The sequence below is a fragment of the Amblyomma maculatum genome, chromosome 3, assembly GCF_055883805.1.
Source record: "Amblyomma maculatum isolate TAMU_Amacu chromosome 3, ASM5588380v1, whole genome shotgun sequence".
In the NCBI taxonomy this organism is placed as follows: domain Eukaryota; kingdom Metazoa; phylum Arthropoda; class Arachnida; order Ixodida; family Ixodidae; genus Amblyomma; species Amblyomma maculatum.
This window is the reverse complement of record NC_139346.1, coordinates 157204927-157225272: the sequence shown is the minus strand read 5'-3', so window position 1 is coordinate 157225272 and position 20346 is coordinate 157204927. Positions and strand designations below refer to the sequence as shown.

At 39.7% G+C, this 20346-nt stretch overlaps 1 protein-coding gene across 7 annotated transcripts in view; it reads right to left on the bottom strand.

The window, feature by feature from the left end:
• Nucleotides 1-20346, bottom strand: part of unc-104 (kinesin family member unc-104) — a 106349-nt gene that overhangs the window by 20805 nt on the left and 65198 nt on the right. For 5 of the 7 annotated variants that reach the window (XM_084598347.1, XM_084598350.1, XM_084598349.1 and 2 more), the window contains exons 6-24: nucleotides 17409-17587; nucleotides 16925-17036; nucleotides 16257-16400; nucleotides 14657-14735; nucleotides 14490-14568; nucleotides 13351-13487; nucleotides 12972-13140; nucleotides 12536-12611; nucleotides 12137-12216; nucleotides 11768-11859; nucleotides 11099-11239; nucleotides 10958-11002; nucleotides 10471-10548; nucleotides 9981-10065; nucleotides 9820-9892; nucleotides 9558-9675; nucleotides 8676-8830; nucleotides 6862-7046; nucleotides 2494-2634 (exon numbers count right to left, since the gene is read on the bottom strand). In XM_084598347.1, coding sequence (XP_084454473.1) covers nucleotides 2494-2634; nucleotides 6862-7046; nucleotides 8676-8830; nucleotides 9558-9675; nucleotides 9820-9892; nucleotides 9981-10065; nucleotides 10471-10548; nucleotides 10958-11002; nucleotides 11099-11239; nucleotides 11768-11859; nucleotides 12137-12216; nucleotides 12536-12611; nucleotides 12972-13140; nucleotides 13351-13487; nucleotides 14490-14568; nucleotides 14657-14735; nucleotides 16257-16400; nucleotides 16925-17036; nucleotides 17409-17587 — 2168 coding nt within the window. The remainder of the gene's footprint in view (nucleotides 1-2493; nucleotides 2635-6861; nucleotides 7047-8675; nucleotides 8831-9557; nucleotides 9676-9819; nucleotides 9893-9980; nucleotides 10066-10470; nucleotides 10549-10957; nucleotides 11003-11098; nucleotides 11240-11767; nucleotides 11860-12136; nucleotides 12217-12535; nucleotides 12612-12971; nucleotides 13141-13350; nucleotides 13488-14489; nucleotides 14569-14656; nucleotides 14736-16256; nucleotides 16401-16924; nucleotides 17037-17408; nucleotides 17588-20346) is intronic. The other 2 variants (XM_084598352.1, XM_084598353.1) reach the window with 1 other exon arrangement.

Sequence of the window (20346 nt, the reverse complement as noted above, 5' to 3'; positions counted from 1 at the left end):
TTGCTTGCAAGTCACCACCAAATACGCACAGCATAAGCATTCAATAACAAATTAATTCAATAAGGGTAATGAATACAGTGTGCACCACATAACGTAAATGGTGAATAAATGGACAAAATGAGCATGAAATGATGGAACATTTACCTTATGCATAGCATGAAATGATTATGGTAAGACTATAGAGGTGTGCAAATATTGAAATTTTCCAATGCGAATCGAATATGAATATAGGGAAAAAATGTCTATGAATCGAATATTGATCAGTGAAAAAAAAAAGAAAAGTAGAAAATAGCACCCACTGTTCATTTCGTTTATCTCAGAATCCACATGGTATTTGCTAATATCATTAAAAATGCAGTGTACATTTTATAAAGGATTCCGTACACCTGTGTTGTGTACAGGAAGGACCTGCATGGAACTTGATAGAGCATTCATACTACTGCTGAATGCCAGTGAACTCCCATTAATTCAGTCTTCAAGAGACCAAAAAAAAATGTCCGAATAATTAGATTCGCCTGAAAAAGTTGCCGAAAACCATTTACATCACAGTATAATTGTATGTAATGAATACACGCACGGTGGTTGTCCGCATATGCTCCGCTCAGTGCTCACTGTCGGGAAGGCCCTTTTTGCAAAAAAGGCCCTGTCGCGTTTTGATGATGCTTTACTCCACAGTCCACATGCTCAAGCATTGAGGTGAAGCGCGCAGTGCAATGCACACACTGTCTGGAAAGTTTCTCTTCACAAAACGGCCCAGTCGCATCCTAAATTCTGAATATTCTAAATTTATGAATATTCGCGCACTCCTAGTTATAAATTTTCTCACCGAATATTGAATATCAAAACTTATTTTGATGAGTGGAATTATCTGATTCCAATAAGATGATAAAAAAAAGCAACGATGGAATGCTTTAGCAGTTGCCCAATATTCTCTCTCTGTAAGTGAACATACTATGATGGCATTAGGCCTTGACCGCCATCCAGAATAAATGAGTTAAATGTTGGGCTAGTTGGTGTTCTGACATCACAAGCATATTGTTTAGCGCAAAACGACGGGACAACAGGACAAGACAGGTTGTCCCGGCGTTTTGCTCTCAAGCAATATGCTTGTGATGACATCCAGAATTACACTCCATAGCAGAGTATACCGCACTAGGACTGTTTCACACATAAGTGTTTACTAAAGATACTACGAAGCAAATACATGTTGCATACAAATTCTTTAATGGGTACCATGTCAAGTTTATTTCTAGACAATCTACTCAGCCTTCTCTTTTTGATAAAGAAGCACTATTTCCACTGCCTTCAACATCACTAATAAACAATACTATAAAAAAAACCTACTCAGAAACACATTCAAAGTATCAACCTCTTCAGTGACCACCTGTGACAAGCTCTCAATGAGCATTTATTTTTCAATGAAAAAAAAAAAAAAGCACACAAGCAGAAGACATGGCTACAAAACTGAAGCGAATATGACAAATTATAATGAAACTCGTGGAAGTGATAAATGGGAACCAAGATGACTGTTCATAAAGATGATGAAAGAGGTGTGATGGAAGACTGACACAATTGCATTTTCTGTCATTGCTATCAGTGAACAAAGCATGCATAAGCATATTACATCTGTTTCCAGTTCCAAGTTCTGCCTATGCAGCAGATGCTGCTCATGACACACTGTAAGAACTGAGAGTGCAAATATTTCTTGCAAATATTTCATATAGTGGGCACAAGGTTCAGTGTCTCTCGGGAGATAGGTATGAGGTTCAATGCTGATATTACTGCATGCGCTGGTAAAAATAGACATGGAATACATATTGACATTCATTATTTTAATCATCTTCTTGCCTCTTTAAGAAAATCATTACAAGAGGTGAAAAATTAACCAGCAATAAGCAGCTAATTATGCGTACTGAAATAAATCCCTGGTTCTGCTCAGCAGCTAGGAGAGCTGGCAAACATTCAGCCTATAACATAGTGGTGAATAGCATTTATAATGAGAGTATTGTGAGGTCCAGAAGAGGGCGAATATGGGCTGGTTGGTGCGTGTTGAGGAAGGGAATAAAACAGCACTACAGAATATGGGACAAGAGAGGGACAAAACATGCACTGTCTTGAGGTGCACGTCCGTTTTTTGCGTTCTTAAGGGTGATTACATTACCAACTGCCAAGATGGACTCTAACTACAATGATAGAACAATGCACATTCCCATTGCCACTGACAGAGGCATTGCAGTTCTACACCACAAGCACAAAGCACAGGTGAAGCAAGGTGCCCAGAAAGCCAGAAAAAGCTGTGCACTGGCAGACGCAGAGAAGAGCAAACGAGGAGCGAAACAGAGAATGACACTCATCAAGTGCGAAGTAGCAAAGCCATCAGCTGCTTCAGCGGTCGTAAACGAGAATAAAAAAATCGGGAGCGGGGGGCGGCAGGGTTGAAGAAGCACAGAGAGGCAGCGGAATGCGTGGCAATAGCAGCGAGCGTGTAATGACCTTGTCTTGGAAGGGATGAGGCTGGACAGGCCCAGGACGGCTGACGTGCTCAAGCACTGCAGGGGGTCCTCCCGAGATTCGGGGCTCGCAGGGGACCAGGGATCCTCATTGTACACATTGCGCATAAGCTCCAGGCGACGTCTACAGGTGGGGGGGGGGGGCAAAGAGGGGGGAGAGGCGGAAGGGGCAGCGAGGAGTGCTGGTCAGCTGTCGCGCCGGACAACGCTCCCAGCCATCACACACTGCCCCATGCTGCCCTGCCATTCTGTGGTGCCCCAGGTTTGGTCGACTGAGTGTGCCTCGTGGCCTTCTTAATCCATTGCTACATGGTGAAGTGCTTTTTATAGCCTAAGTGCTCACTCTATTCGTCAGCAAAAAAAAAAAAATTATACCCTCATTACTGTGAAATAAATATAGTTAATATAAAACAACTATGCAATTATTGCTAAAATGGGCACTGTCAATGTAAACTCACTTTACAACTAATACTTTACCCATATGCAAAAAAAAGCTTTGAGTCATCTCTGCGTGGGCCTTTAATGAAAACAGGTGAAGGAGACATCGCTGCAAACTACACTGATTTAATATTAGTTTCAGATTACCATAGGAACAATGATTAGTATGAAGGTTGTCTCTCTCCAATTTCTTCCCACACCCCTGCCCTAAATTTAACACCCTATATTCCTCAATGATCTTGGTGTATCACAAGAGTTCTAATGCAGCAATAAGAAATATGAACTTTAATACATTTGGTAGCTGCAGCACATAGCAGTACCATACAGACATTTAGCTCACTTGTAAAAGAATTTATTATAATATTAATAATCAATATTTGCTGCTGTGAAACTTCTGCACGCAATAAATTTATGCAGCTTCAAGAGTACTATATGGCTTGGAAAGATACCTGGAGTATGCAATTCACACTCTGCGTCTTGCTTGATGTCTTGACACATAACATCAATTATGTTATCAACACTGTAGCAAAGCCGACCAAACATGGGACACCATATATTGTGGGACAAACAATATATTGATACTAAAACCCCAACTGTAGACAGAGCGCCTTGAACATTGCATAGCAAATGTGGTTTAAATTACGCAAGTATATGTGCAATAGCAAATGTGCAAGCCAGACATGTCCAGCCATTGCAGAAGATTCTCTTGCAATGAAGAATGATCCATTAAGTGCAATAGTTATTTCGAAACAATTATCACTTGCACAGGAATATCAAATATTCTAAAAAGCGCTACTGGACCCCCAAAGCATGTCTTCACATTTCAAGCAAATACACATCACAGAAACCATAGGAAAAAAGAAATTTTAAACTTGAAAAGATATATATTTTTAAGAGGCTGGACTAAAGCCAGAAAGGTTTAAGTTGCTTTGTCTCACTGAACAAATAAACAAACAAAAAAAAAGAGAAAATAAATGGCACACTAGAAATAAACACACCACCAGGAAAAAATGCAGCATGTGGCTACTTTGTCTACAATTGAGGTGCAATCTACACAGCACATTTACATGCACTATATTATCGGCTCTGTGACAAGGCATGCATACTTCAATCTCCCAAAATATGCACTCAGACAACAAGAAAATTTGACACCAGTGACAATTAAACAAAAAGAAGAATAGATTCAAGGCAGTTAATAAAAACCACATCAGGTATTTAAGAATTAAAAACGCAGCCCCAAAAATGAGGCCCCGAAAATTAATCTTAAGGGCAAATAAGGAATATCACAAAGATTAAATGGAAAATTATTTATAATGTGAAAGTTGTAAGGTTGCAACACAAAACCAATAATCACGACTACAGTTAGAGTCTACAAGTATGCATTCATGCGCACATGAGGGTTTGTCAGTCCATATGCTTACAAGTGCAAAGCACATAAAATATTCGATTTCAGAAAAACATTTGAGCAACGGAACAATTTCGAGCAGGCACCCATAGTGCGGAAGTTATCCTGTACTGTACAGAGCCATCTGCCTTAGAAATTAATTTATTGAAGAGCTCTTAGCTGTGATACAATTCACCAGTGATGCATTTATTCAATGTAGCAAGCATAAGTTTAGTCTAGCCTCACATTATCTGTACAGATTTGAAATACATTTCATTTCCAGTGTATATCTTTTGCAGAAGTCTGTGGCATTCACATGCTTGCAGTTTAAAACAAAAAGTACACTGAATGTATTAGCATATAAGAGAACAAAGAACACAGATACCAAAGCAGGCCTGATGGAAAGATAACATCAAAAATTAAGACTGGGTGAAAGGATGCACCTGACCCAGTTCAAGCATTTTATGATAGGAGTGAAAAGTAAAATGGTTCATTCTTGCTGTTTTTGACTGTTGTATTTGTGTATTCTGCTACAGAAAAAAAAAAACAGAAGCTAATTATGCAGCTATCATCACGTGATTTGAGTTAAAATCAAATTAAGATTTCATATTTAAACACAAAGTGCTTAAGCATGACAGTTAGCTTCTAGTTACAGTTTGCCAGCAAACTTGCTGTTCTGTGGTAAATTTGTACCTCTAATATATTATACTACAAGGTTAGGCATAATATCTTTTTGTCACCCAAGCTTCACTGTGTCACTTAGGGAGCACAGAGAACTTGCAGATGACGAAACACAAAGTGCGTAGTGAGAAAATTACTGTGCAGGCAGTAGGAAACAGAAAGCAAGAAGACTATAGGTAAACTGAAAGGAGTACTTGCATATGCATAGAAGAAGTTGCTAGTTTAAAAGGTGGCTGTACCCTCAATAGTGCCACAGGGTATAAATACAGCTCAAATAGTGGAGAGAAAAAAAGGAGGGAGAAAGAGACAATGCTGACAAACTTGGCTTCTCCCCTTCCCCATCTTCTGAATTTTGTGCACGGCCTTCCATTTGTCACCAGTTCTATAGCAAGACCTTGGTGACAGTTTTGCAGAAGCCGGCACTTACAGTACAAGAAAAACGACTGAATGACACTGCACAGGCATGGCCATGTCACTTGTGCTGTGAATCATGTAAGGCATGTGCACACTAAAAGCAGATTGAGCTCACCTGCCTAGAAGAGTGAATATAATGTACAACAGAAAAAAAAAAAAAATCAAATGCAGCCTCGACGATTTCCAAAACCTCCCCTGCCATGTGTGTGCCCTAATTGCCCCATAGACAAATGCAGAACTGACTAAACACATTATTTGCATCTGCAATGGTTAAAAAGGTGAAGATAAAACAAGCATGCTATGGCATGTCAAAAAAAAGAGAAATGCAAGTGTACATAGCATTCTAAGCACACTCACTTATAGATAGTTTTCACCGGAGCACAACTGTGCTCATTTGTGTGAACATAACTGGCTTTCTTTTTACCCATGTATTATTTTCACACCTTCCAGATGATGCTTTTTTTTCATAAATGGCAATCAATGAATATAGCTATGCCCAGCTCACTCTCTTGTATTCATTAAAATGCTCCCTCTCTCTCTTTCTAGCTAGATAGTTAGTAATATAGATGAGCATCATAATTAACTTGCATAAGCAATTTAATTAATATCAACTGTACAACTGTAATAAAGGAGTAATTACTCATTGACATCTACACAAGTGCAGCCATGCGGCTACAAAAGGAAAATGATACAGCTTTTTCAAAAGCTTCGCAGTTCAAGAAAAACTCGACCTTGTATGGTGCTCAAACCCAGTCATGGAAATGCATTACCATAACTAATCCAACAAGACTAAAATATATTATTGTTTTTTCAACTGAAAACTGTAAGTTACCAGTGTTTTGACTGGCATCATGGTTTGAGCTAAGGAGGTCAAAAAGTGCTTGATTTCTTAAAATTAGCACCTCAGATTTGTAGTGAAACTAGTATATCTGCTGGCGAGGGCGAAAAAATAAGCGTGGAGTGACATGCACAAACAAATAGGCAACATGACCAGTTTCTTGAAGTAAAAACGATGGTGCCTGAATAACAAAATAGTGCCTAAGTGAGGCACCATCATCACATCAGTCCAGCCAAATCAGGCCAACAGGAACCATCTACAGAACTGAAAGCAAAAAGAAAACTAACTGCAACCATCGGATCCCCTTTGGTTCGAGCTCTGTTTTGATAGTTCTGATTAGGCCTTTTTTTTTACACAGTGGAGCACATACCGCATGAGAAGCGTGCACTAATTCAGGCTGTCAGCTGTTTTTTAGACAAAACACTCATTTCTCATAACTCTCCGCAAGTCTGTCTCACCAGGCATCTAGACCGGTCACCTACAGAGCTCGACTTAAGAGAACACTAACAACTTTTGTAGCACAACACAGGGTAACCGCAATGGCAAGAGCAGCGATGAAACACAGGTGTGCTAATAAGTGTGCATGTAATACACACCTGAGCTTGGCCAGCGTCCAGTGATGGGTGGCGCCATTCTTGGTGTCCTGCACTTCGACGGCCACCAGGGTACGAGGGAAAGGTCGATCCTGGTCAAAATACTCGTCCGGGTCGTCACGAGGTATTAGGTCAGGTGGAAGCGGCGAGTACAAAGTGTCCGTCACAAGGACAAACTGGAACTGCACCTGCATGCACCAAGGCCGTACAGAAAGAAAGGAATCAATATTATGCTGCTCACATGAACAATACGCTGACACAGATTGCAACATTCCTGGAATGATAAAAGCCACCCAAAAATCGTAAAATATCACTATGAAAAAAAAAAAAAAAAGAACAGAGAGAAGGTTGGATAGTGAGCCAGCCTTTGTCCTGATGCCAAATTGTACTTTCGAGCAGGCAAGCCCTTTGTCAAAAGTTTAGATCACGGGGGGTTTATTTCTACACTGTGTAGAAGGGCTCCTGCTGCATTCGGGATAATCTTACCCCCTGGATAGGGCAAAACCAAAAATCATCTCGCCTTCGTGAGCTTGCAGTACTGCTGATGCATTATGAGCCACATGGTGTGTCTCACAAGCAAACTTCTTGGGCTCCAAACTTTTGAGTGAGAGCGTACATGGAATTTCAAGGTCGTAATGCTCACTCATAAAGAGTAGAAAAGCTCCACAGAAAACCTTGACACAAATAGAGTATTAAGTGTTTGCTACTGGCCGCAATAATCATAGATGCTTTTACTTAGTGCAGAGGTTTGAAGGAAACCTGCTGCTCTGAGTGCCAAGCGATTGAAATTCAATGGTAAACAGACATATAGTCACAGGTAACTACCACAATTCAATAATTGTTCATGTTAAAACAAACACCCCAAGGTTAAAAGTCGCACAAGGCTATTTGGATGACAATCACTCACAAAAATATTTACTGAAAAATAGTTTCAGTTGCACCACTCATCGCTCAAACTGCAAGCATGCATTCCTCAATAGATGGACTACTTGCCAGCAAAGGAGTACAGTTTCTAACATCTTATAGCTAACACATATGCTGACTATGCCAGTAAAAAATGGCTTTCAAGCTGTTTTAAATGCAAGCCGTAAAATTCCTAATTGAAACCCACATCGTCTGCAGCATCCATGAGCAAAAATAAGCGTTTTGAATAGCCACTACCGTCGTAGTCATCAGGTGCCTGTCTGAGGAACGATTGTTTTACCTCGGAAGCTGAGTGAGACAGCTGCAACGATGAACAAATGGGGAGCGAGCGGCTCATTTGAAGATGCTTTCTCAACTGCTCTAACAATACCTAGCACAGAAAACATCGTTTGAACAAATTACCCCAACGTTCAACAAGTGGTTCATGCCTTCTAGACTAAAACAGTTTATTAAGTAATTTTGCGGACACGCACCATGTAGCGCCACCAATATCAGCCATGCGAACAGCTGCTTGTTTTGGGTTGCCTATGTGCAGACAACATGGATTTCTAATTGTGACCTAATCAGATGAGTGCACCATCTAGATACGGTAATAAAAATTATAAGACGGCCATATGCCATCTGTGCTCGAAATTTCGGCATAATTAAACTAGTAGTTTAACCGAGAGAAACATATTACAACTCACATCTAGCATTGCAACAGTCAGTATTTTCTTCACTGCCAAAGGTAGCATGCAGTGCTTAGCCATGCATAATCCATGCTGCACATAAAAACAATGAGGCCACTCCCTTTCAGGGCAACATTGAATGCATAGAGTTTCAATGCAGCCACAAAACAACAGCTAAGCACCAAGTCATGTTTGTCACGAATGCTAAGATGACTGACTATTTACCTTCTTCTTGAGTTCTACACTGATGGCGTTGGCCTCCTTGAGGAAAATGGCATTGCCCCAAAGATCATCCCTGAGGGAAGTGAACTGGTGGTATTTCCACTTCTGGAAGGCCCACGTTGCCACCTGGTACTCGCGGTCAGTCCATGGCTGGTCAACTGCACCAGCAGGCCAACAAGCAAATGCAAGTCAAAATTGAGAGCATGTCGTTATATCATTATATTCCTGCTCATTCTGCACCAAGGCACTGTAGCATGTCATATGGCACTCATTACTCAAACTAAATGATTCATAAAGCTAATTCATGATTCATAAATGATTCATAAAACTAAATGATTCATACTGGCACTGTTCTGGGCACCAGACACAGCACTACATATGGCAAAGCAAAAAATACAGATCCTCGTTCTCAGCCTACTTTCCTTGCACTACCTTTCAAATACGTGTTTTGTTACTGCTAACAGCTTGTTAGTATGAAGCACTGCTGGTATTAGGCATTGTTGATAAGAAGAAATTGCTCACTCAAAAAATGTAACACCCAATTTTATCTCCAAAGTTTTTAAAAACATGCAATTTGAAAAAGAAGTACCCTCTATTATATAGTGCTGCCACACTGAAGTCCTCATAACCTATAGAGCCAACACAGTAGAACATCAGGCTCTGTTACACTGAACTCACTGTTAGGGCCCAGGAGTTTTACATTAGATGTGGACACTTGATCTGGCCAGCACCACAATAAAGAAAAAACTTGATTCACATGCCTCACAGCATTTCTCACTTCGGCAAGGCAAGTCCCAAATCTTTTAACCCTTTGAGAGACATCATTTCAAATATTCCCAAAGGTACCTATAGATAAGCATAAAGCCAAAACAAGAACAAACTTACAAACAGCATCATCCTCAACGGTGTTTGCTTCATCCGCAGTGCAGACGCTGTACATGCTGGAGATCATGGACTGCTCTTCCACTTGTCGCTGCAGGCACTCAATGCGCGCCTCGTACGTCTGCAACAGATGCCAGCAGTTGAGAAGAACTCCAGCAAGAAAAATGCTGTCACTGTAGTGACAACTTTGAAAAAAAAAAGGCCACTGCATTTCCACCCATAATGGAAACCTCCACTCCAGTACAGAGCATATCCCAGCACTGACCTTTCTCTCTTGTTCAAACTGCTGGTCGGCTTCTTCCTTTTCTTTCTTGTACTGCTCTTCCAGGGCAACAAGCCTAAAAATGAGATTAGCACAAATGCCTTCAGCAACAGAAGATTGCATATGTGCGTGACAGACATGAGCACGACCAAATGACTACGCACTTCTTTTCCATTTCTTGCTTCAAGTCGATGCCTTGCTTTTCCAGCAGCTCATGTTGTGCGAATGACCAATCGACAGGCTCCCCACCTGTAAGGTACACATAATAAGACTCAAAGATCTCACAGTACATGCTCTCTTTTAGTAGACACATTATATGTGGTAATGCAATGCATATGAAATACACAACACTGTTGAAGGTGTTGATGATATGCTGCCTTAAGTCCTCAATAATGGCTGCTAGCCTTTTCGAAGAGACAAATCCTATGTTTACCTCGAACAGTGCTACGTCTTTTGTTCCATTTAGCATTTGTTCAACATAAAGGCTAACATAGAAGAACAGGAATGCCAGTTCCGCACGACACTTAAAACTGCAAGCATACAGCTCCAGAAACTTGGCACATAAATTAAATGCTTAGAAAGTCACGCAGTCAGCTGCAAGCCCCGCAGCGTGCAAGAAATGCAAAAAAAAATTAGGAAAACAGGTGATTTTACCATTTGAATAAACCGAGTCGTCCATCTTCTTGCCCAGCGATAGCATCTCAAGGTGGTCACTCTCATCTGACTGGGACTCTGCAGAAATGGCATAAAGATCACATATGCTCAACTGTACCCAAGCTCCGTAATAGCATCCCTCAAAAAATGCCATACCAGCTAAGAGGTTTAAAAAAAAAAAAAAAAGCAAATTTTTATGAACATTCTGGCACGCAGTGCTAGAGAGCCACATAAATGTGTTTTTTTTTTAAGGAAGACTGCAATCATGTGTTTCTTTAGGAAGACGGCATTTGGATTGGGGATTTGTCGCAAGCAAACCCTTCATACAAATATAGTCTTCCTTTTTATCTAATGACAACTTTCCTTAAATACAGCACATAAATGAACACATGAACACATTTTAACCGCACAACTAATTTCCCTGCTCACAGCAGAAAGGAAAATGCAATTGTTGCAAAAAGTGATTGTTGTTGGTCCCTCAACTTACTTTCAGGCACCTCAATGGGCGATTTCCGCTCTCTACTTTCTCGTGCTGAAAGATAGCAAGAGAATCACAAAAACACATCGTCACCAAAAGGTAATAACAAAAGATGCAATATGGCAAGGGACAGCACATTAAATGTAGTACCTTGCTCAGGATGCTGAAACCGGAAGACATGAGACTTCCCCAATATCACTCGAGAGCCTGTTTTCAGTTGAATCGAGTCAACAATCTCTCGCCCGTTGACATACACAAGGGCCCCTTGGCATGGGTATAGGGTGACTGTACCTGTAGGGTTGCATGCAATAAAAAAAACATTTTTTTTTTTTGTTCACTCCAAAAACTTCGTAGCCAAAGAAAACAGGCTCACAAAGTCAGTAAAAATGTTAATTAACTACTGCTTGAAATACTTAAAATATACACAACAGTTCTCCTGAAAGACATGAAAATAACACTATAATAAAAAATAAATGCTAACAACAGTTAATGATCACTCAATGCATGCTTACTTGTTAACCTTGCAAAACCTTTGACAGCACCCCCCCAAAAAAAAGTATAGTTAGAGTTTTTTTGCATTTTTTTTTTCAGTAAAGAAGTGATGTCACTTGGAAACATATGGTACTGGTGCGGTATTTTAATGATTTCTAGTGATGCTTTTGAACATTATAAAAAATTTGTTTTAGCTTTGAATGAGCTAAAAAAAAAGCATAACAAAAGAAAACAAAACAAAAATGAAATACGGGGCTTTTACAGAAAAAGTGGCATAATAACAGTCAAGAGCAATTTGGCACGGCAATTAAAAGAGGTCCACTGTACCTTCGTGATTCTCAAACCAGCAATGCTCATTCAGAATCTGTGAACCACTCAGTCTGATGTCCTGAGCAACATTTGCATCCGGTCTTCCCACTCTAATGAAAACAGCAAAAATCCACGGTAAACAAACAATAAATTCAGTAATGCGTTTAGATTTCAAAACTTCTAGTGTTGGACAAACAGATATCTCTGAATCACCACAATCAAGTGAATTTAATAACTACAAAATCAAGCTATCATATTACACCAGGTGCATTTATATGTAACATTATGTGAAATGCTTGAAATGACAAGAATTCAGACATCACTTACAGTGAGTGCGTTTACACAAAACTTTACTGAAAGCTTTGAGAAATGTAACATTTCCCTCACCTTGTTACACCATCTTTAATATAGTACAGGAGGCATTCAGACATCAGTGGATCCTCATTAAGGTTCACTAAGTGAGGAGTCTGTGGAAGAAAAGATGGAGTATAGTTGCTTCATGCAAATTCATTTAGCTTGGAAGTCTTATATTAAGCACAGTTAGATAGACTGGCTGCCAGCACGAGTGTAAAAGAAACCCAAACTTGAATTTCTCCTGCTTATCGGTGAGTAGAGCATGCCTTGAGATGTTTAATAGCAAACAAAACTCAATGCTTCACATTATTGAAAACATTAAACAACATAGCTCCTCACTAAATGCCAATTAATAACTATGAATTATGATATGCTTGCATGCAACCAGTAGCAAAACCGAGACAAGGCATAAGTGTCGCGGGGAAATCATACCTTTTTGGGTGAAAACACACCGACAGTGTCACCATCTTCCCGCAGGGCTACACCCATTTCAGCTAGAACCGCTTCCCTATCGGAGAGAAAAAAAAAAAGGCGACTCCATATTAAAATAAAAAAACACAGCAGGATGAGCTTGACTCCACATGATTCTTGCACAGCGAATAAAATGAGGAAGCTGCCCAATAAAGCTGAAAGACAAAATTTATCCTTAAGTTAAAGTTGTACCACAAAACAATACTGTATCTCTGTTAGATGCTTTAATATAGTATAAATTTTGCCCAATGGAACCTATACAGGTGTGACCACAAGTACACTTGCATAAGATGGCTTTGTGATGAAAAGGAGCCTCAAGCCTCACAATTATTTTTCCTCTCTCAACTGCATGCTCAGAAAGTAGGCAGATGCATGGACAGGCGAAGTAAGGGCTGACCTTTGTAACCGAATGGCCTCGGTCTTCTTCAGCTTTTCCTCCCAGGTCTCATTGAGCTCAGCAATGAGCTTCTCTGACTCTTGGAGCTGCTCCATTGCATTCTCCGAGGCCGCAGAGACAGAGAGGTGCGGTTTCCGCTTGCCGGCCTCCACATTCATGTTGTCATCAGCTGCCCAAGCCAGAGTAGACAGAATGGAATAAGGCGGATATAAATAACAACCTTCTCTATTACCCTAATAAGTGACTGACCAATATTCTTAACACAGTAATTGACAAGTAAATGGCTCAGGTAGGTGGTCACTCACACGTGGGAAGTTTGTACAGTTAGATTAGTATTGCCACAGCCTGCTTGATAAGCGATGTAACAAAAAAAGCTTACCATCAACGTCGATTCCTTCAGCCAGAAGCAGGTTTTTAAGACGAGAAATCTCATCCTTGAGCTCCCTGATAAGTCGAGCGTTGGCATCCTCATTGATGACAGCCTTGCACACAATCTGCTTTGCTCTGTCGGCATACCTGTGCATTAGCAAAAAAAAAAAAAAAGAAAGTTCAGAAAGAGGCTGACCCATTCCCTACAAAGGAGTGCTTTACGATTATGAAGTGCCTCGGGCACTCGTCACAGGTGGAACACAAAATAAAACTGTTCCTGCTTACCCGCTCATAAGCACAACCATCAAATGAGGCTGCACCTTGCATCTACTTTAGCATTAATCTTTAGCCACAAGGACAAGAGTCACCAGTAGCAGAGCGGTGGAAAAAAGGTCCTATCAGAAAAGATCAAGTGTACCTAATATATATCACAAAATTCAAATTATACATATCACAAAATTCAAATTATACCAAAGTAGTTTTTATCTTAAAACAAAATGGCCAAATTGGTAATGTAATACCCTGATACCTTCAAAGTGGCATTAAAATACCAGCGAGAGATAAATCAGGTCACTGTCACAGTAAATAAATGACTCAATCCACAAGCTTGGGTAAAAAATTGCGGGACGCTTGGTCTCCACCGACACTGTGAATGGCTCCTCTCTGCTGTGCCCTTTGAAGATCCTCGTTCCCGTACATGCATTTTGCTACTCGCTTAATCACTTATCTCTTAATTTGTGCCACTATTTTCTCTCACACATACTCATTAGCATACAGTCGTGAGCTGCCACATTATGTGCCAGACCACCCGACATAGATAACCAAACCTTATGAACATGCCGGCCTAAATAAAGCGTCTGTATTCATGATCCAAAGGGTCTTGGTGGCTTTGATTCCCATCTCAAAGGCACTACCCGAGTTGGCAGCTCCTGCCATGTCATGCGGTCTTGTGACACCACACAACCAGCAAATGCACGGCCAGGCCACCCGCCACCTCTCAGGGCCATGGTCATGAGTTTTTGCTCACAACACTAACGCCAGATTTTTTGGAGAACAGGACCTTTAATGCTAGTGTGTTAAAAGCTGTGAATCAAAGAGACCGATCCAAGGCAAAGTTCTTGGGGTTGCAGTTGAGGGTGTGACACTCACCTCAGTGTGCTCAATGTCTCCTCATAGTTGATGTCAGCTGGGCTGATGGCAGCAATCATGGCTGTTTTTGAGTTGCCACCTGGAACAAGGAAATTTCCAAACGTTCAAGCTACCTCCAAAGTTCAAACAAAGGAAACTGCAGAGAATGTACGCTCTAATCTCCGTACCTAAATTCTCCCTGAGGAGCCAGGTCAAAACTGAATCCCGGTAGGGGATGAAGTCACCTTTCCGTTTCTTCTTGGTTGCCTACAAAATTAATAGAAGGCATTCAGAGAGGTAGTGACAGCAAGAAATTTTCATGTCAGGCCAAGTGTGTGGAGGATATACTTGTTTCCCGTCGTTTTTGAGACCTCAAGTTTTAAGACAATACTACTGCACATGCAGGAATAAAATGTGCAAAAGTGAATTGAAAATGAGAGATATGACAATGACATGGATGTACTTACCGCCTAGTTTGCATCAGATGCATGAGAAGAGAAAAATATGTGCAAACATTTAATCTTGTTTGGAGCTCAGAAATTGTTTGGCAGATAGGAAAAAAAGTGTTCTAAGCAGGTTAGGCAAACAGAGGAAAGAAGGCATTGAGAAACCAGAATCCAAAAGTCAAAAAGAAAGAGAAAATTTAAAGCCTTTCTTCAACATGACGCTGTATGTTATAAGGAAGAGGCGTTCTCCACAAATATTAAAGCTGCAGCAGATTGAAATGTAGTGTCTTCACAGCAAGCTACATTATAATTACATAAAACTGTTAATGCTAGCGATAACAGCAAATCTAAAACCATACTTCTTCATTCAGGCTCACAGGCAGATTCCACAAATGAGGCAACATTGTCATACTTTTGCTTCCAACCATTTTGTAAGCTCTGCCATTCTTGAAACAAAACCGCCAAAAAAAATGTTTGCCCCTAAATATCTGCATACATTTTCTCCTACAAAAAATTGAACCACAACAGGCTCACACAGTTTAAGACAGATAGAAGAACATCTAAGCTGATGACAGGGTAAAGATCTCCCAACAGATCTTTTACAACAGATCGACATTTACGGCAATATCTCATAAGACAGTGTTATTAACAAGAGCATACAAATTTTGAATATAGGATACAGCCAACAATGAACAGGCATATAAGGGACATGCAGGGAAGAAATTCATATATATATGAAAAAGGAAAAGCTGTTAAGTCCACTACAATATTATTCAGTTTTGGCTGCATACATATTCAAATGAAGTAAGCAATCACTTGCACTTGTTCAATCACTTTTGTTCATTTATTCTATCCATTCAGCCCTGTAACTTGGACCAGTGAAATTTTGAACAGAAAAAAGAAAAAAAAGTACTGATAGTCTAATGCGTACAGTGTCAAAGTTAAAACAATAAACACTACATGCATACCCAAATTTGCAAAATCATAAGAAATTATCTGCGAATTTGTTATAAGCTTTGATATGAACATTAATGTGAAAAAACTGCACAAGGCATTATTGAAGAAAAAAAGAAAGTTACCAACCCTGCAAGCAATGAAGTTTACCAAAGTTTCACCACACAATTAAAATGTAAAATTAATGCATATATGGCTTGCAGCATATCATTTTTTGCACATTTTTTTTTTATATATAGGTAGATTCAGAAAAGGTTCTACAACTGAAAACAAGGTAATTCTTTCTTGAGTGACACAGCTACAAAACTGCACAAGCACAAAAAAAAAAAAAAAAAAAAAAAAAAAAAAAAAAAAAAAAAAAAAAAAGGAAAGGCACAGCCTGGCATACCACTTCAGCAAGTGCCGAGATGACTTTGCCCAGAGTGGTAAGGGACTTGTTGATGTTGGCTCCTTCTTTCAGCCGAGTGCCTTGGGCTCCCGTGGAATCAGCACGCTCGCTGCCTGCTAGATCCACCAAGCTGATCTTGCTCACCTGTGGGAAAGAAGGACAAGAAAGGCAGCATTACTACATAGATTGATAGTTTGTTGTTCAAGTACCCATTTATTGCACTGCTTTTTAGAGATGGGTAGAGGTTCCTTCCTGTTCAACCACTCGCCACATTTTCATTCACACTCAATCAGTGCCTTGTTTACTCTTGTGCATTATCATTAATTGCAATAATCTAGATACCAGTTCTGTGACTGTAGCCCTGAACAGCTCAGAAAGCATTTTTTTTCTTTTTGACTTATAATAAGACAAAGCGAGAAATTTGGTACAGGCCAAGACTTGATTTGCAAAAAATACAAGAATGCACAATTGTAATCAATGAAAGAAAGCAAAAAAAAGAATGATGCTGTCCAATACAATCTAAATGCAACTAACCAATAAATCCAGGAGATATTCTACTACACTCAAAGTAACTTTCACACACAAAACTGCAGAAAACTTAAAATTCTATGCTTCAACATGAACTTTACATATTGCCATTATTAATGGTAATATACTTCCCCACTTACACGTTCTGTGGCAAGCCCCGTATCCTTGTCAGTCTTCCTCTGAGTGAAGATGATGGTGAAAACAGCGTGCGAGCGGCTGCTTGTCTCATTCATGTTTGTGGCAGCAACAGTCCTGCATTTGGTAATTAAATCCACACACCTCATCGGTCAAGTGCTGCTAATCACACTGTACACACACAAAAGTTTGTAAAATATGAAAGTGTTTGTCTTTTGTTCCTTTCTAAATTCAACGAACACTTAAATATTTGTACTGGAAGCAATAATTTTTCCTACTCGAGTACAAAAGTGCACTACAAAATAAAATGAATACTGGGAGGAAAAAAACATAGCATAAATTTTAGGAAGATGAATAAGAAGCAAATAATTTCAAGCATGACAGTTCTGTATAAGCATTGCCAATAGGAGCACAATATACACTGTAACGTCTTCTTAGAAGTTAGTGGGCATGCAGAAGACTGATGTACATCAGAAATGCTGTAGGTACCTGGCCTTGTTGCCTTCATCCATAAGAGAATGAATGTCCTGGTAGGAGGTGACAGCCAACTTGGACAGGTCTTCCACGTAGGGGCCGAGCAGTGGGTGTTCGCGCACTCGCAGATTATTTTTGGTTTTTGGATTCAATAGGTCACGCACCCGCTCACAGTATATCTCCATGTAGCTCACCTACGAACCACAAAGAGGACATAAAAAATGCGCATGCCGCACGGAGACCTTTCATACTTTTCCCAGGATCGAAGTTGGTACTGCTACGCAGTTTTAAACTTTTACTGTACAAACCATCTTCCCACTGAATGGCAAAAACTGTGCCTAGTGAAAAATATTTATTTGATGCACAAACCATCTTACTTGGTGGTTTCATCTTTTCAGCCCTCATGACAAATTACAGGCAAGGTATCGGCAAAATTCGCAACCCAAAAATCATGCACTCATTTTGCCAAATACAAAAACCAAGAACATTTCGTAACTGAGCCAAATTAATATGCCACATAATATCCACATACGGAAAAAACCTACAATTATTCCTAAAATGAATGCATGCCTGTTATGCTGCAAGAAATGGCTATGATGCTTGCTGCACAAGTACCCTATGTACAAGAGTAAGGTTTCACACTGTGATTTCAGTTAATAAAAATAACAGTGCAGCTGGCACTAGTTTAAGCAGCAGAACTTTGCACCTTGGCAGCTGTAAACCCTAATGATTTAAAAACATGCTTTTCAAGACAACGGACCTCATTTCAATAAGACATCCAGAAAAAAAAATAAAGGTTTGTGCAATGTTAAGGGAACTGTCAGAGTTTTGAGGAGCTTGCCTTTTTCGATATAATGAACTCAAATTGTTTAATTGAAACAAAACATTTTGGCAGTTTTCAGGGGAGCAGACACTTTTGCTTTTGTGTAATGGTGCTGGAAACACTTATCAGTGGGAATGCTGGTACAGAGACAGTAGCCCCAAAAATAAATCTGTAGTGCAATGATCTAAGTGCCATGACTACACAAAGATTACATTGCTCCTATGTGTATATGTATTATAGCTTGAACTGACTTTTATGAGTGAATGCACAAAACACATCAGTGAATTCCCACACTATGTTGGCTACTGTTGTTCTATCATCGCACACTAAACTCTTTCTACATAAAAAATAAAAAAAAGAACATTGTAGAGACCTAAGTGCAGTCAAATATCACAAGCTCTCCTTAAAGAAACACAATTTAGATGCATTTACAAACAAGGCTATGCACAATCGAATTTGGTCATATGGTGGGGTGCCCATTCCAGTATAATTTAACCACGGAGCGTTGCTTTATTTAGTTGTGTGAAAATTTTCTGTAAAATTTCTACATAAAAAAAAAAAAACATTGTACAGACCTAAGTGCAGTCAAATATAACAAGCTCTCCTTGAAGAAACACAATTTAGATGCATTTACAAATAAGGCTATGCACAATCAAATTTGGTCATATAGTGGGGTGCCCATTCCAGTGTAATTTAACCATGGAGCGTTGCTTTATCTAGTTGTGTGAAAATTTCTGTGCTAAATTGGTATTTCTTGTTTAATTAGCAACATTATGCCTTCATCTACAAACAAGAGGCAATATTCTTATTGTCATAATCTCAACTCGTGCAGCAGTCAGCTGTTAGTCAACATTTGTTGACCCGCACAATGCAATATTATGACTCAGAACCAATATTTATTATCATATTGAAGCATTTCAACATTTCTGACGTATTTAATAGCATCAGGCCTAAATTGCTTCTTACAGTAAGGATGCATTTCTAAAAAAGAGTGAAAATTCACTTCGTTAATTGACTAAATGAACATTCTAATGCTTATTGGATAACTTGCATGCTCTCATTCTAAGCAGACAGGTTTCCGTAAACTGAATTCCCAACTTTAAAAAAATAAAAAGACGTAAAACTGGCCACTCAAAAGACTAGAAAAAAAAAGTCAACAAAACAAATATAAAAAAATGAGTTGGCGGAACACAAAAGGGATGGCCTCCTTTTAAGAAGCTGCGCAACAGACCAGATGTATGGGCTGCAAATGGCACTTCCGCAACGGGCACCCAGCCAAGACGCGGCTTGGACAAGATGCCAGAACAATGCCCGGGGCGCTCATATGCAAACCTCCGATTTGACTACCACATCAATTGCCTTTCTTTTCTTGCTGCTTCCCTGATTTCAAAGAACTGGATAACTTAATTTTGCACACTCTGTTCAGTGATGGCAAAGTGAAATCGGACACAGGCTGACGACACCTATGCCATTACAGGTCTTTTTCTTTCTGCCAGAATGGACACTGTAATTGCCTCTTAAATAAAGAAAATGGAAAAAGGATATGGTACTGCTCCACACATTTTTTTCACTCCTTTCTTATTATTTCATTCTAGTACTAAAATCAGATGGCTTATAACTCTTCCTTCCTCTTCCTAAAAGAATAGCATTTTATGTACCTCCATTGAAAATACTGCCCATACAGCACTGGCACAAAAACAACTCAGAAAATGCCTCTAAACATGTATAAGTGACGAAGTGATATCAAAAGCACATTTGGTGTCACTTATGACCCACCTATGACAGCAATCAAGACTGCATATACACATTTCTCTGACAACTCCATTCCTTTTCTTTTTGTCAATGCTGATCCACATTGTGCACTTTTCGTGATTGCGAGCATACAGCTATTTCTTCTTCTCTTTAAGATGGTGCAACTCTCTTGCACATGTGTTTGCTTATTTCTTCACACATCACATCACACAAAAATTTACAGCTAACTTCACAAACATAAGCTGGCTGAAAGTGTTTGACCACACACCTCTTTTGTAAAGCAGCACACCACCACAGCCTGCGAAGAGTGTATCGCCCTCAAAATATAAACCGCCAAAATGTACCTCTCACAGCAGTATGCATTCCAAATGAAATCCT